Raw genomic sequence first — 13353 nt, forward strand, 5'->3', positions numbered from 1 at the left:
AAGTCATGGTTTTGTGAAGAAACTATGGCACATCGAAAGTGCAAATTAGTCAGGTATGAACTCAACTGTTTTCTTCCCAAATGGAGCGTGATTCTATGAGCTGAACTCATCTTATTGGTCCTCTAAAAAATGGGAAACATTTTTATTTCTTTTTTGTGCAATAATTCCTCCCATTTTGCAAATGGAGAACATGAACTGTTTAACTACCATAATCATGAAAACGAATTTTGAGGGGCCTCTTAAGGAAGACAATAATATCATTACTATATATGTCAAAGCTTGTTTCATTTCATGCAGTAACAAAAATCTGATGGTGGAACAAAAAAAGGGGCGTGCCGAAATATTAATATAGATGTTGCAAAAACACTTATTCAGTTCAACTTACCAGATGGGCCCACATGCAGACACACACACACACACAAATGAAAAGAAACCCAGAGTTCTTTATTGGACCCTCGCAGCCAAGGAGAGAGACAAGCTGGGGGTCAGAGTTTGGATGGGTACCTGGCCGTCGGAGAAAGGTGGTACTCCATGCTGCGGCACCTGACAATTGTCGCTGGTTTGGTCCCCAGTCGCACGTGTGGGACTCGAGGTTCGTGGCGGAGCTCGGGTGGTGAATGGCCGGGGTCCACGGAGTGGGGTCGGGGTCGCTCTTTCCTTCCTTGTAGAGGGCCAGCAGAGACACGTTCGCCGCCTCGACGACCTTCTGCTCAACCCCCGTGACAGCCCTCGTAACAACCACTGTTACCATCCCTTCGCAACAGCCTTCGTAACAGCAAAAACCCCTTTCATGACAGCAAAAACCCACAAAAACTCACTCGTGACAGCAAAAACCCAACAAAACTCACTTGAAGTGCTCGAGGATTTTTATGGACCTCCCTCAGCGGGGAGGGGCCTTGGTGAACACACCTCGATGTCCGCCTTTGATTGGACAGGGTCCCACGGCATACCTTTCTGCGGCGGGGTTTCAGCCTTGTTTGGAGAAAGCCAAACAAGAAAGCCAAAGAAAGCTGAAGTCAGACAGAAAGGGCTGCTACGACACCAACCATTTCAAGGCTCATTTCTTCCAGGATCTTGTCATTGTTCAGAATTTTTTTTTTAAATCGATTGATTTTATCCCTAAAACTGATAGACAAAGTGATATCTCATGTGACAAACTGATAGAGTCATCCTGGATAATCAAACGGAAGACCAAGAAGGAACCCAAAGAAGTAAAGAGCAATTAGACTCCAAACATATCCCTCAAAACCTCTACACTGCAAAAATACTCAAAATAGGGGGAAATATATGGAGAAGAAGGAAAATGTGATGAAAAAAGATTACGAACCGATGAAAAACAGGAAATTTAATCAATGAAGCTTAAAGGATGAAACTATTAAAATACAACAGAATCCAGTGAAGATTTTCATCCCAAATGACATTATTTTCCTGATGGATGGTGTTTGCAGCTAAGATGGTGTTAGTGATTCGTGTTTGCAGCTACTGCATCATATAATGAGGAAGAAAATTGTAATTATTCTGATTATAAGAAGGGGCTGGCAGGATGGCCGAGAGATATGCACACTTGACTCTGAGCTGTCGAGCCTGGATTGTTTGAATCTCGACCCAACCATAAACTGTCATCCTGGTGTTGCGCAGGTTGGGGGAGGGATCAATGTGTGCCGTCCCTCAGATGGCCGTTAAACTGGGCGTCTAGTTTGCTGGCATTAGTTGGTGGATGATAAAGATCCCATGGTGTCCTTTGTGAAGAGTCGGCAAGCTGTCGCCAACACCATCAACAAATTACAAATTCCTGCTCAAACCTTCGTCGAACATCAATCATGCCTAGTCGGTTTGTGAAAGGTTGGGGGCCAAGCTTCCCCCGGCCAACCCAACAAGAACGTAGGAATAATTGCAGCCATTAAAGAATTAAGAAGATTCGAATTGTAAGAAAATATTTTTAGCATGGTTCGTGAAAATGTTTTTTGTAACCAACAACAACATCAACAACAGCAACAGCAAACGATTTATGACCATTTCTGCAAAAACAAATACAACTAACTATATATAGAAGATTCCCCCCCAAAAAATGATGTTGGCACATCTGGAACAATTATGAGTACAGTAGGACGCTGACATTCGTGGGGGATACGTTCCTGAAAAATGTCGAATCCGCGAATGTCGGGGCATTGTTTCAATGGGGAAAAGGGGGATATGTTCAGGGTTGTTTCTGATTCACAAGGGAACATTTATAAACTTTGCGAACACAAATACACGTCATTAGTTTCATTAAAATGCTTACAATTTTTTTTAAAAACCAACAACAACAGCAGGTACCGTTTCTAATTTTTAAGATTTGACATAACTTTTGATGTGGTGGTGATGACAATGATGATGAGTTGGAATCCAGTGAACTCCTCTTAAGATGACGCAGGTGAGGGTGCTAACGAGTCGTGCACGGAAGGAGATGCAGGTGAGGGTTAGGGTTCGGGCTGGCAGGTCAAGGCAGCAGGATGAGACCCATGACATATGGGTAGTTGGAGGAGGGGTGGGTAGTGTGACCATTGTTTGTGGGGGATGCTGGTGGGGGATGCTGGTGGGGGATGGTTTATGTGCGTTTGGAATGCTTGATGCACGGTTGGTGGGAGATGGTTTTAGAGCTGTGTTACGCACGTGACTGGGGGGGGGGGGGGGATGGTTTTTGCACCCACAAAAATCGCAAATACTTGAAGCACAGGGCCGCAAATGTAGAAGCAGGTCACATTTTATGAACCGTGAATACGTGGGGTCCGCAAATGTCGAATCCGTGAATGTCGGGATTTTCACAGTATCTCATTTGTATACCATTTTGTATGCTGGATGTTGATGGCCTGTAAATAAGGCCAGAACTGAGTTAAAGAGTGAACAACAACAAAAACAAGCAGTCATAGACTGGTACTTACGAAATCGTCAACTTGACCTCTGACCTTGTCTCATAAAATCATGAATCAGTCAGAAGCCCAAGGGGAGCTTAAATTCTGAATTCATTGTGGTCTACGATTTTACACTGTGGTTTGCAGATAATGAGTCCCAGACAAAAACGAGATTTCTTTTAAAAATCCCATTTTTTTGTTTTTATTTTTAAAAAAGTGATTCAGTACCAGCAGAATATGCCAGATAATAGGTGTATTACTTTTCAGAAGAATCTGATAAAAGCCTTAATATATATATATATATATATATATATATATATATATATATATATATATATATATATATATATATATATATATATATATATATATCAGTTATTCATCGCTGTTCCAGAATTTGGACAACCGAGTTTTAAGCGTCCTAAGCGATCGCAAAAACCGAAGACAAAATTAAAATCGAAGTTAAAACGAACTCGAAACGTCGAGCGAAGCAAAAATACTCCATTTCTCCACATGAATTTACGGAATTATGTTTGACCTCACTGTGACCTTGACCTTTGACCGATTTTGACCAAAATCTAATCAGCGTTAGCCACCCCACTCCTGAATCATGTGGTGTAATTTGATATTGGTGGCTTCTTCCGTTCTCGAGTTATCATTTTTTGGATGTTTGACCTCACTATGACCTTGACCTTTGACCGATTTTGACCAAAATCTAATCAGCACGAGCCATCACCCTCCTGAATCACGTGGTGTAATTTGACATTGGTAGCTTCCTCCGTTCTCGAGTTATCCGTTCTAAACCATCAAAAATCGAATATTTGACCTCACTGTGACCTTGACCTTTGACCGATTTCGACCAAAATCTAATCAGCACTTGCCATCACCCTCCTGAATCACGTGGGGTAATTTGACATTGGTCGCTTCTTCCGTTCTCGAGTTATCGTGCCTACAAACAAACAAACAAACAGAAACGGAAGGAATCAATATACTTACGAAATCTTTAGATTTCGTAAGTAAAAAGAACTATAAAGAACTCAATGGTCACTACTGTATTAAATGTGAACTAAATTAAACGATGATGCTCAAGCACAAAAAGGCATCTCCATCCCTTACATGAGAGTCGTGTAATAAGGCTCTGGTTACATCATTGAAAGCATTCGAGAATCAGTTCAATCAGACACTTGAACGTGTCCAAAAAGAAACATCTCACAGCACAATTTACTGAAATCAGACATGCATTAGCAAACACCATATTGGATGCTGTATGTAGTACGATGATTGGGAAAGGTGAAAGGGAAATGAGCGTCACACTTCAGGAAGCCCACAAGGGCAATAACTCACAGTTTGATATCCTTTTCATCAATTGCACTTCATCTCAGAGTAATTAGAATATGGATAGAGAAGGATCGTACATGAAACAGCGTGAGCGACGAAGGTGACCCAGTCCGACGCGACTCGAGGAGGATGAAGTACTTCTCAAAAACAGACAAATTCTGCAGATCTCAGCAAGATCCAAGCTTTGAGTACAAGTTCTTCACCAAGTGTGAAAACTGCAATTGCTGCCCACTGTGTACATGGCACAAAATGAGAACGCATGACCTTGGAGTGCCAGACGGAAAGATCCACATCGAGAGGTCAATTGAATGCGTGACCAGCTCCTTGTGCTCGTAAAGTAATTATGCAAATTATTCATCAAGTATAATTAAAAAAAAGAAATATGGTGGAACACCTTGAAATGGGTTTAGCAGATTGGTTTGTGCAACTTTTATTTTAGATTTATATATCTGTGTACATTTCACCTCTTCCATGAGCCTAAACATCTGCATTCTTTCACTGATGTACCGTACTCTTCATAAAGCATTGGTGCCGCTGAACCGGCTTCCTGAGCAAGGGTTGTACTGGGTGGTTTCCCTTTCCAGCAGTAGTTAGGGCAGGGATTTGGAATTTGTTCATGGTGTCAGCAACAGCTCGGCGACTCTTCACAAAGTATACCGTGGTATGGGATCTTTGGCGTCCACAAACTAATGCCGGCAGATGGGAAGCTCAGTTTCATGTCCATCCGAGGGACTGCACACACTATGATGAATCGCCCTGCGTGTGAAGCACCGGGATGACAGTTTATAGCTGGGTCGGGATTTAAGCTCAGGTTACACGGCTTAGAGGCGAGTGCGTGTACCTCTTAGTCATCCTGTCAGAGCAAACATCTCTGACATGTAGCATAATGCCAGTTCCAAGTGGATTTAGTTACGGCAATGCGTTACTTGTACAAGAAATTTGTTCCCCATAAAACGTGGGTAAAATATATGAATGTTAATGTATATGAAAAAGTTTCCTGAATGCAAAATGTTTTTGGAAGGATACAGAAATAAATGGCAATAAACACAAATGGTAATCTTTATGTTTTGTTCTGTGTTCCAACTCTTCTACGAACCTTGACCTTTCATATGAAAAATAAATAAATCGATGAATGCAAAGTTTTCCTTTTTAATAGGAGTTAATTAAATAATGAAATAATTACATTGCATAATTGTAACTTTTTTTTCTTATTGACGATGGTCTTGACCTCTACATTCCAAAGCATACCGATACTCAAAACATACGTGTATTTGGAGATCTCGTTCACAATCAGAGAAAGAACCACCAAAAAAGTAAAAGGTTAAAACCATCTTGGGTAACAAAAATTATGGCTTTCCAAAAACGGAAAATGCGTTTAAGTTTGAAAGAACTGAGCGAGCATAATCACATTAGAGTACTATTATGGTATGTATGATCAATCCTGTCCGATTGATGTGTTGATCCATAAATGGTGATGTTCTGAGACAAAATTCTGGGATGAAACATCAAGGACGTGACACCCAGTGTTTCGAAGATAAATAGTAATAAAGAAAAACAACCAAGTTAAACAAGACTCGGTGGTGTAATTCTTGAGAGCGTCCGTGCTGAATCTGGGAGGTCGGTGGTTCTAACCCCAGCCGAGTTGTACCAAGGACTTGCTTGCTGCAGTGGCCTGCAAAAGTATTCGCCCCCCTCAAAAGTTTTCACATTTTGTTGCCACCTGAGCTTATTTAATGATGCGTTAAAATCAAACTTAATATATAGTCTTCACAAACTACTCCAAAGTGATAAAGCTAAAAAAAAAATGTAGATAATATGTGAATAAGTTTGATGAGCAGAGAAAATTAGACAATTCTCAGTTCCATAAGTATTTAAACCCTTTGCCTAATTAACCCTAAATCACTTCAGGAGCAAATAATTTGTTTTAACCGCTACAAAATAAGTGTAATAGGTTTCATCTGCATGAAATCAGTGGTTTACATTAAAAATCAAGCTCGCCTACTTCTCTAAGGAGTTTTGAGATGCAACTTACTTGGTCAACAAAGATAGCAACCATGAAGAACAAGGAGCTTTCCAAAGAAGTCAGACATAAATTGGTGGAGAAGCACCATTCAGGAGAGGATTATAAGATTTCAAAGTCACTCATTATCCTTTTGAGTAAAATGAAATTCATCATTAAGAAGTGGAAGACATCATACCATCAAGACTCCACCCAGATCAGGTCGCCCATCCAAACTCAGCTGTCGGTCAAGCAGGAATCTGGTTCAGGATTTCAATGTAAATCCAACAATGACTTTGAAAGATTTACAAGACTCTATGTCTGAAACGGGGGTCAGTGTTCATCAATCAATAATATCCTGTTCCCTTCACAAAGCTGGCCTCCATGGACATCCATCCATTGGGACCATACTCTGTGCAGAGTGTTGGTGCTGCCTAAGCAGTCTCCTTGGCTATTTGGCACAATCCTGGACAGGCTTCCACTCCGACACCAGATACCAGCAAGCTGGCACTCATTTTGCTGACCTCAGAAGGATGACAGGCAGAGTCAACCCCACCTGGTATTAATTCAACAGCCGAGTGGGATTTGAACTCAGGATCCAAGGATTCCAAGCCCACCACCCCAACCATTAACCCAACACCAGGCTGAGAGAAAGTCCTGACTTGAACCCAATTGAATATATAACCCAAGCTTGGTGGTTTGGAAGCAAGTGTGTACACCTCTCAACCATCCTTTCTTGCCACCTCTATGGACAGATGGCAAGAAAGAAGCCATCACTGAAAAAGACACATCTGAAAGCTCATATGGAGTTTGTGAAAAAGCATCTTAATGACTCTGCAGGAGTGTGGAGAACAGGTCTGTGTTCAGACAAGACAAAAATCGAACTTTTTGGTCTAAATTCAAAGCGGTACATCTGGCGCAAGCCTAACACCACACATCACCCAGTCAACACCATGCCAACTGTCAAGAATGGTGGTGGCAACTTCATGTTACAGGGCTGCTTTTCATCAGCAGGGACTGGCAAGCTTGTCAGGATAGAAGGGTCAATGGATGGCGTAAAGTAGAGGAGAATCCTTGATGAAAATCTGCTTGAGTCAGCCATGAATCTGAAACTGGGCAGGAGATTCACATTTCAGCAGGACAGTGATCCAAACTGCAAAGCTAAAACCACACTGGAGTCGCTGAATAAGAAGAAAATAAATGTTCTTGAGTGGCCTGGAGAAAGTCCTTGTTCTACCTCTTCTTGCATATGGCAGCTTTGCTGCTGGGTGGCTATCATTTTGTTGGGGTGCAGCTGTCCCGCTGATGCTGTGCTCCTATATCAATACACTGGTACTCATTTTATCGACCTCAGAAGGATAACAGGCTGAGTCAACCCCACCTGGTGTTAATTCAGAAGCTAACAGGGCTCAAATTCAGGACCCTAAGATTCCAAGTCAGCCACCCTAACCACGAAGCCAATGCCAGGCTTAGAGAAAGTCCTGAATTGAACCCAATTGAACATTTATGGTGAGATTTGAAGATTGCAGTCCATTGACAATCCTTATCAAACTTGGCAGAACTAGAGCATTTTTCACGCAAAGATTTCACTATCTCACTGTGAATATAGCTGGTAGAGACCTATACCGACCCAAAAAGACTCGGAGCAGTCATGGCTGCAAAAGGTGCTTCCACCAAGTACTGACCAAAGGGGCTGAATACTTTTACAACCAGTGAATTTTGATTTGTACATGTGTTTTACAGGTGTTCCTGACATGTAACCTCCTTCAACTATAACAGTGTTTAGTTTGATATCCTCATGTCTCAAAAAGTTCATTTGGAAAAATTGTTTCTACATTATAATTCATATAAATGTGGCATTATTGGTAGGGGGGGGTAAATACTTTTACAGACCACTGGACATACACTGTACCTTAATTTGCTATACTAGTGGGTACCCTTCTCAGTTTATCGGAGCTCGGGCCGGAGTACATGCTGGAGTATGTGCACCGGAGTAACGCTAAAGTCCATACGTATCTGCTGGCCTTGGATGGCCACTTAAGGTCAGTATTGGGATTGGAACCAGAGGTCGATCCCGGTTTGGAAGCTCTACGTCGGCCCAAGAACAGTAACTATTTGTGGAACAAAAGGAGTATCAAATGTTGTAGTTTGAGGTGAGGAAAAACCACAGCCACCAAGAAGGGCTTTTATGGATGACATCAGCATTCTGTCTTCTGAGTTGGAAGCAGCTAAAATGTTGTTGAAGCAACGAGAAGAACTCATAAAATGGAGCTGGATGGAATTTAAGCCAAAGAAGAGCAGGAGTCTTTCTGTGAGGAAAGGTAAAGTAAAAGAGCTTTATTTTGTGGTGGCTGGGGATACAATCCCTACATTGAATGAACAGCCAGTTAAGAGTCTGGGAAGATGGTATGCACAACCTTTAACAGATCGGCATCGAGGAATCCAGGTGCAGAGGCAACTTGTGCAAGGTCTGTCTACAATTGATGGTTGTAGCTTGGCAGGGAGGTATAAGATATGGTGCTACTAATTTGGGTTGTTGCTTCATGTCTTATGGCCTCTCCCAATTTATGAGATTCTTCGAGCAAGAGTGGAGAGGATGGAGAAGACCGTCAATTCATACATTCGGAAATGGTTGAGTTTGCCAAAAATGTAAGCTAGTTTGGTTTTATGTGGCAGAAGTTCAAAGATAAAACTGCCATTTAAGTCACCAGCTGAAGAATATAAGATTGGGAAAGCCAGATTCCAAATGATGCTCCGAGATTCAAAAGATCCAGTGATCAGTGAACTAGGACCAAAGATATGGCCAGGAACTAAATGGGATGTTCAGAGGATGGTGGAAGATGCGGAGAGTAGGTTGCAAATGAAGGAAATCATCGGGGCAGTACAGAAAGATAGGAAAGGATTTGGTTGGAAAGAACAGAAACGGTGACCACGAGTGAGTGCAGGTGGGAGACGAGAGATGTTTATTCAAGAGATTAAATGTATGGAAGAGGAGAGAAGAACGGTTCAAGCTACAAGTCAACCTCAGCAAGGAGCATGGACAGCATGGGAGATGGTTGTGCAGAAGAAGGTTAGCTGGGCAATGGGCATCGCTGTGGAAAATGGAGCCACAGCGACTAATCTTTGCACTTAAATCAATGTGTAACCAGATGCCAACTGCAGTGAATTTGGCAAAATGGAAATTGGCTGAGTCGGTAAAATGTGCCAGGTGTGGTTGAAGAGAGACAATAGAGCATGGACTAGCTGGGTACCCGAAATCTCTAGCCAGGTATACTTGGCGACATAACCAGGTTTTGTGAGTGATTGTCGAGGTGACGAAGAGGCTATGCGATGAGGCAAACGAATTGGACATAAAAGAGAAGACCATTATCAGTTGTAAAGGAGAGTGAGAAACTAAGGTTAAGCGACATCAAGAGGGCAGCATGCATTTTTAAGCCAGGTATGGACTTGCAGATGGATGCAGACTTGGACAGAGTGCTGAGGTTCCCATCTCATATTGCAGTCATCCAACAAATACCTGATTTAATAATTCGGGCTGATGTGGTGAAAAGGGTCATCATCGTTGAGCTGACAGTACCATGGGAGGGAAATATGGAATGGGCATATGAAAGAAAGTTGTGTCGGTATGAAGAGGTTGGAGAAGTTTGTGGTGACCGTGGGTGGATGAGTGATGTGCTACCAGTGGAAATGGGTTGTAGAGGTTTTGTGGCAATGTCGATGCTGAAGTACCTCAAGATGATTGGAGCATCATGTAAACAAGTCATGAATACTGTGACACAATTACAGGAAACAGCAGAAATAGCCTCATTGTAGATCTGGAGGCAGAGGCAAGTGCAGAATGATTAAATTCATATGTAAAGGCAGGTCTGGTACAAATATATATTTGGTCAATGTAGGCCGATGGCGCTTGGTGGTGTATGTGCTGCGCTGCTGGGGCCGCCCGTGAGGAGCTGTACCGGAGTAGGCCCTGGAACAGTGATGATCCATGGGTTACAGCTGAGGAGAGTGACAACGAGCAGTGTCCTAACACTGTATGTTCTGTTCTGTTCCTCTACGTAGGCCCAAGAACAGTTAAATGTCAATGTTGGAGTTTTAGTGACATCCACGTTCGCTCCATTATGGTAACATTCAAAATGTTACTCCATTTTTAATTTTTTTGAACAAACTGTCGAGGCTCGCATGAGAGCTAACACACAGAACGTAGAACAAGGGGAGCAGGAGACAAGAGGGATGGAAAAAACAGTGTGGAACAGAGACAGGAGATCTGTGGAAGGGAGAGGGATGGGGTGGGGTACACAGTGGAAATAAGATGGACATTACAGGGACTTTCAGGAAGGAAAGCAGGGAATTTGAAGGAGATGGGTTTGGGGTGGATTAGCAGGGGTAGAAAAGATCATGGTTTTGGATGGGGGAAGATAAGAGGTGGTGGTGAACAGCTGTTTTGAAGACCTGGAGGGAGGAGTGAGGTTGAAGAGAGTGTGGGAGTTTGTTTCAGAAGCGGGGAAAAAGAGGAATGAAAGAGTGAATGCGAGCAGTGATTCTTGATTTTGGTAGTCTCACCAGAAGGGGGTTGTTGGCAGACCTTGAATGTCCTGCAGAAATATGGGCGGGACAGATGGCAGACAGAGCGGGGGAGGGGGGGAGGCCACAGAGGAGACTGTGGAAGACAGAAAGACCATTGACCGGCCTGCGGTGAGAGAGTGAGAGGCCCAAAGACTTAGCCTCACCACGGGAGCAACCAATGATCCTAATTGCCTTGGTTTCCACAGCGTGAAGCCGAGAAAGGTGAAAGGCAGGAGCACCAGCCCAGAGGGGAGGGCAGTACTTCATCAGGCTGTGGACAAAAGATTTGTATATGATCAGGAGCTCAGGTGTGTCAAGGAAGGACTTTGCACAGTGGAGGATGCCCAGTCGGCAACTGGCTTTGGAGGCCAGCTTGGAATTGTGGCTTTCCCAGGAAAGATCATGGCAGATAGTGAGACCCAGAAGCTTGAATGAAAGGACTTCTTCCAGAGGATTGTTGAGAAAGTAGATTGGGGGAGGGGAAGGGGTTCCAGATGGTACTTTCAGAGAGACAGTGAGAATGTGAGATTTAAACTTTGAATTTGAAGAAAACAAAACTCATCGCAAAAAGCAGAAAACATTTTTCAAAGATATTCTTTCATCAAAGGAACCTCCAACCTTCAAGATGATGACATTGATGCTTAATGCCTTCTTTTTGAATAAATGCTTTTTTATGGCTCATGGCAGTGCAAATATTTCCCAACAAAGTATGGAATTGAGAGTTAAGATGAGAGAAATTTGTTAATCTGAATCTTAAAGAGTTGGAAGATGCATGATAAAGGAAAAAACTGAGGAAGCTCGGCAAATCATTGCAAAGTCCAAATGTATGGAACATGAAAGGATGTGTGTTGCTGCTTTCTCCAAGTATGCAGGTCGAAACAGTATGGGTGACGTGTTGAGGCCATGCGAGTTTGTCGAGAATGAACCATTGGAGAAGGGACTACAAGTGTACTCGACAATTGTGCTGAGCAGAAAAACAACTAAAACACTGAATTACAAGTCAATAATACAGAGAATGGCACCGATTAAATATTAGACAGGATCGATGGTATATTGGTGCTTTTCTTGAATGGCAGTGCATTTCAAAGTGTGAAGTCTGAAGACAGGTGTGAAGCTTGATGTCCCGTGTGCTAAGATTAGGTGGTGGACATTAAAAGTCCAACGATGTCTTTCACGAAGAGGTATCACGGACACACTTAAAGAAAATTCTAAACTCCAACCACCTTCAATCGAACATCAGGCCTGGTCAGCCGGTGAAAACCTGGGCCAAAAACCTTCGCTGCTCAACCCCGTAAGAGAGTGGGAATAAAGAAGCAATAGTAACAGACTAATTAAACATTACCCTGGGATAAATTTCTGTCAGCTGAAATGAAGAGGAAAAAAAAACATCATAAGTAATTTTTCCCTTAACACTGCCCCCTAGAATGCTGATTTGTCTGAGATTGTATTTTTACCAATTTTTTTTTTTAAATGAAGAAAATCCATAACACGCAGCCAGCCGCCACCATTGTTACCTCCACCACCGAAGGTGGATGGAGGTTATGTTTTCACCCGTCTGTTTGGCTGTGACCACGATATCTCAAGAAGTTATGGATGGATTCAGACAAAATTTGATGGACAGGTTGGGTGCGTGATAAGGACAAATTGATTAAATTCTTGTGAAGATCCAGATCCAGATATGAGAATTTTCTATTTTTTTAATTGATCCTTCACCATTGAGAGATGGGGCCAAAAACAGTACACTGTGTATAATTGATATTTCGAATCGTTGTTTCCGGATTATGACAAAATTCGGTGGATGAGCTGGTTCGGTGTCAAGAACAGGTCGGTCATTTTTGGTCCATCAGTGGGATACAAAACGTAAAAACTGTTCAGCCTGGCAAAGGTATGCGCTCTATAAATCAGCACTGTTTACTCCATCTTCGTTTTGCAGCAGAATGGGCCTCCTCCCACCTCGTCTCCCACTGCTGCTGTGTAGGAGTCGTCGGAGCAGAGTCGGAGCAACGGCAATTATTCTTTTTCTTGATGTTTGTACAAATTATGTTTTTGTTGATAGTACTTACTGATGTTATGAAAATAAAACATTTTTCTTTTTATTTATACAATAATATGTTTACCATCTGTATTATTATTATTAGCGCAAGTACCGATACCCCGATGAAGCCCTGGTATACCGCTTATGCGCAAGAAATAATGATGTCGGAAACATACCTCCATAATAAACAAGGGTGTAATGACCCCTTTCAGCACATTTTCGATTCGCGCTTTCTTTTTCACGAAGGCATCCTGAACGCTAAATGAGGTATTACTGCACTTGTATGCTGTTCAAATTATCTCGAAAAAACCGAACTTGTGTGTTCATGGAAAAAAAAATAAAAAAAAATAAAGGAACATGTAATTAATGTGGCCACAATTCCAAGAAAAGGCATAACCAATCAGAGTTTACATTGCTGTTGTTGAAAAGGAAAACCGTAAGTGCAACAGCATACTTGACATAAAAATGTTCAAACATTGGTTATAAATTTTTTTAAAAAGGAAACAAGTAATGAGACCGTTTTTTTC

The 13353-nt window shown here is 42.2% G+C and overlaps 1 protein-coding gene across 26 annotated transcripts in view; it reads right to left on the reverse strand.

Annotated features, from left to right (window-relative positions):
• The window catches only part of LOC147025441 (microtubule-associated serine/threonine-protein kinase 3-like), a 397627-nt gene that overhangs the window by 141604 nt on the left and 242670 nt on the right, over positions 1-13353 (reverse strand). Inside the window, exon 1 of one of the 26 annotated variants that reach the window (XM_085886429.1) lies at positions 505-548. The exons of the other annotated variants lie outside the window; for them this stretch is intronic. Coding sequence (XP_085742555.1) covers positions 505-533 — 29 coding nt within the window. The 5' untranslated portion in view covers positions 534-548. Of the gene's footprint in view, positions 1-504; positions 549-13353 lie in introns of those variants that run through there. 26 annotated transcript variants of the gene reach the window in all.

The sequence above is a fragment of the Eptatretus burgeri genome, chromosome 6 (assembly GCF_056783735.1).
Source record: "Eptatretus burgeri isolate ZD-2024b chromosome 6, Ebu_testis_v1, whole genome shotgun sequence".
Taxonomy (NCBI): domain Eukaryota; kingdom Metazoa; phylum Chordata; class Myxini; order Myxiniformes; family Myxinidae; genus Eptatretus; species Eptatretus burgeri.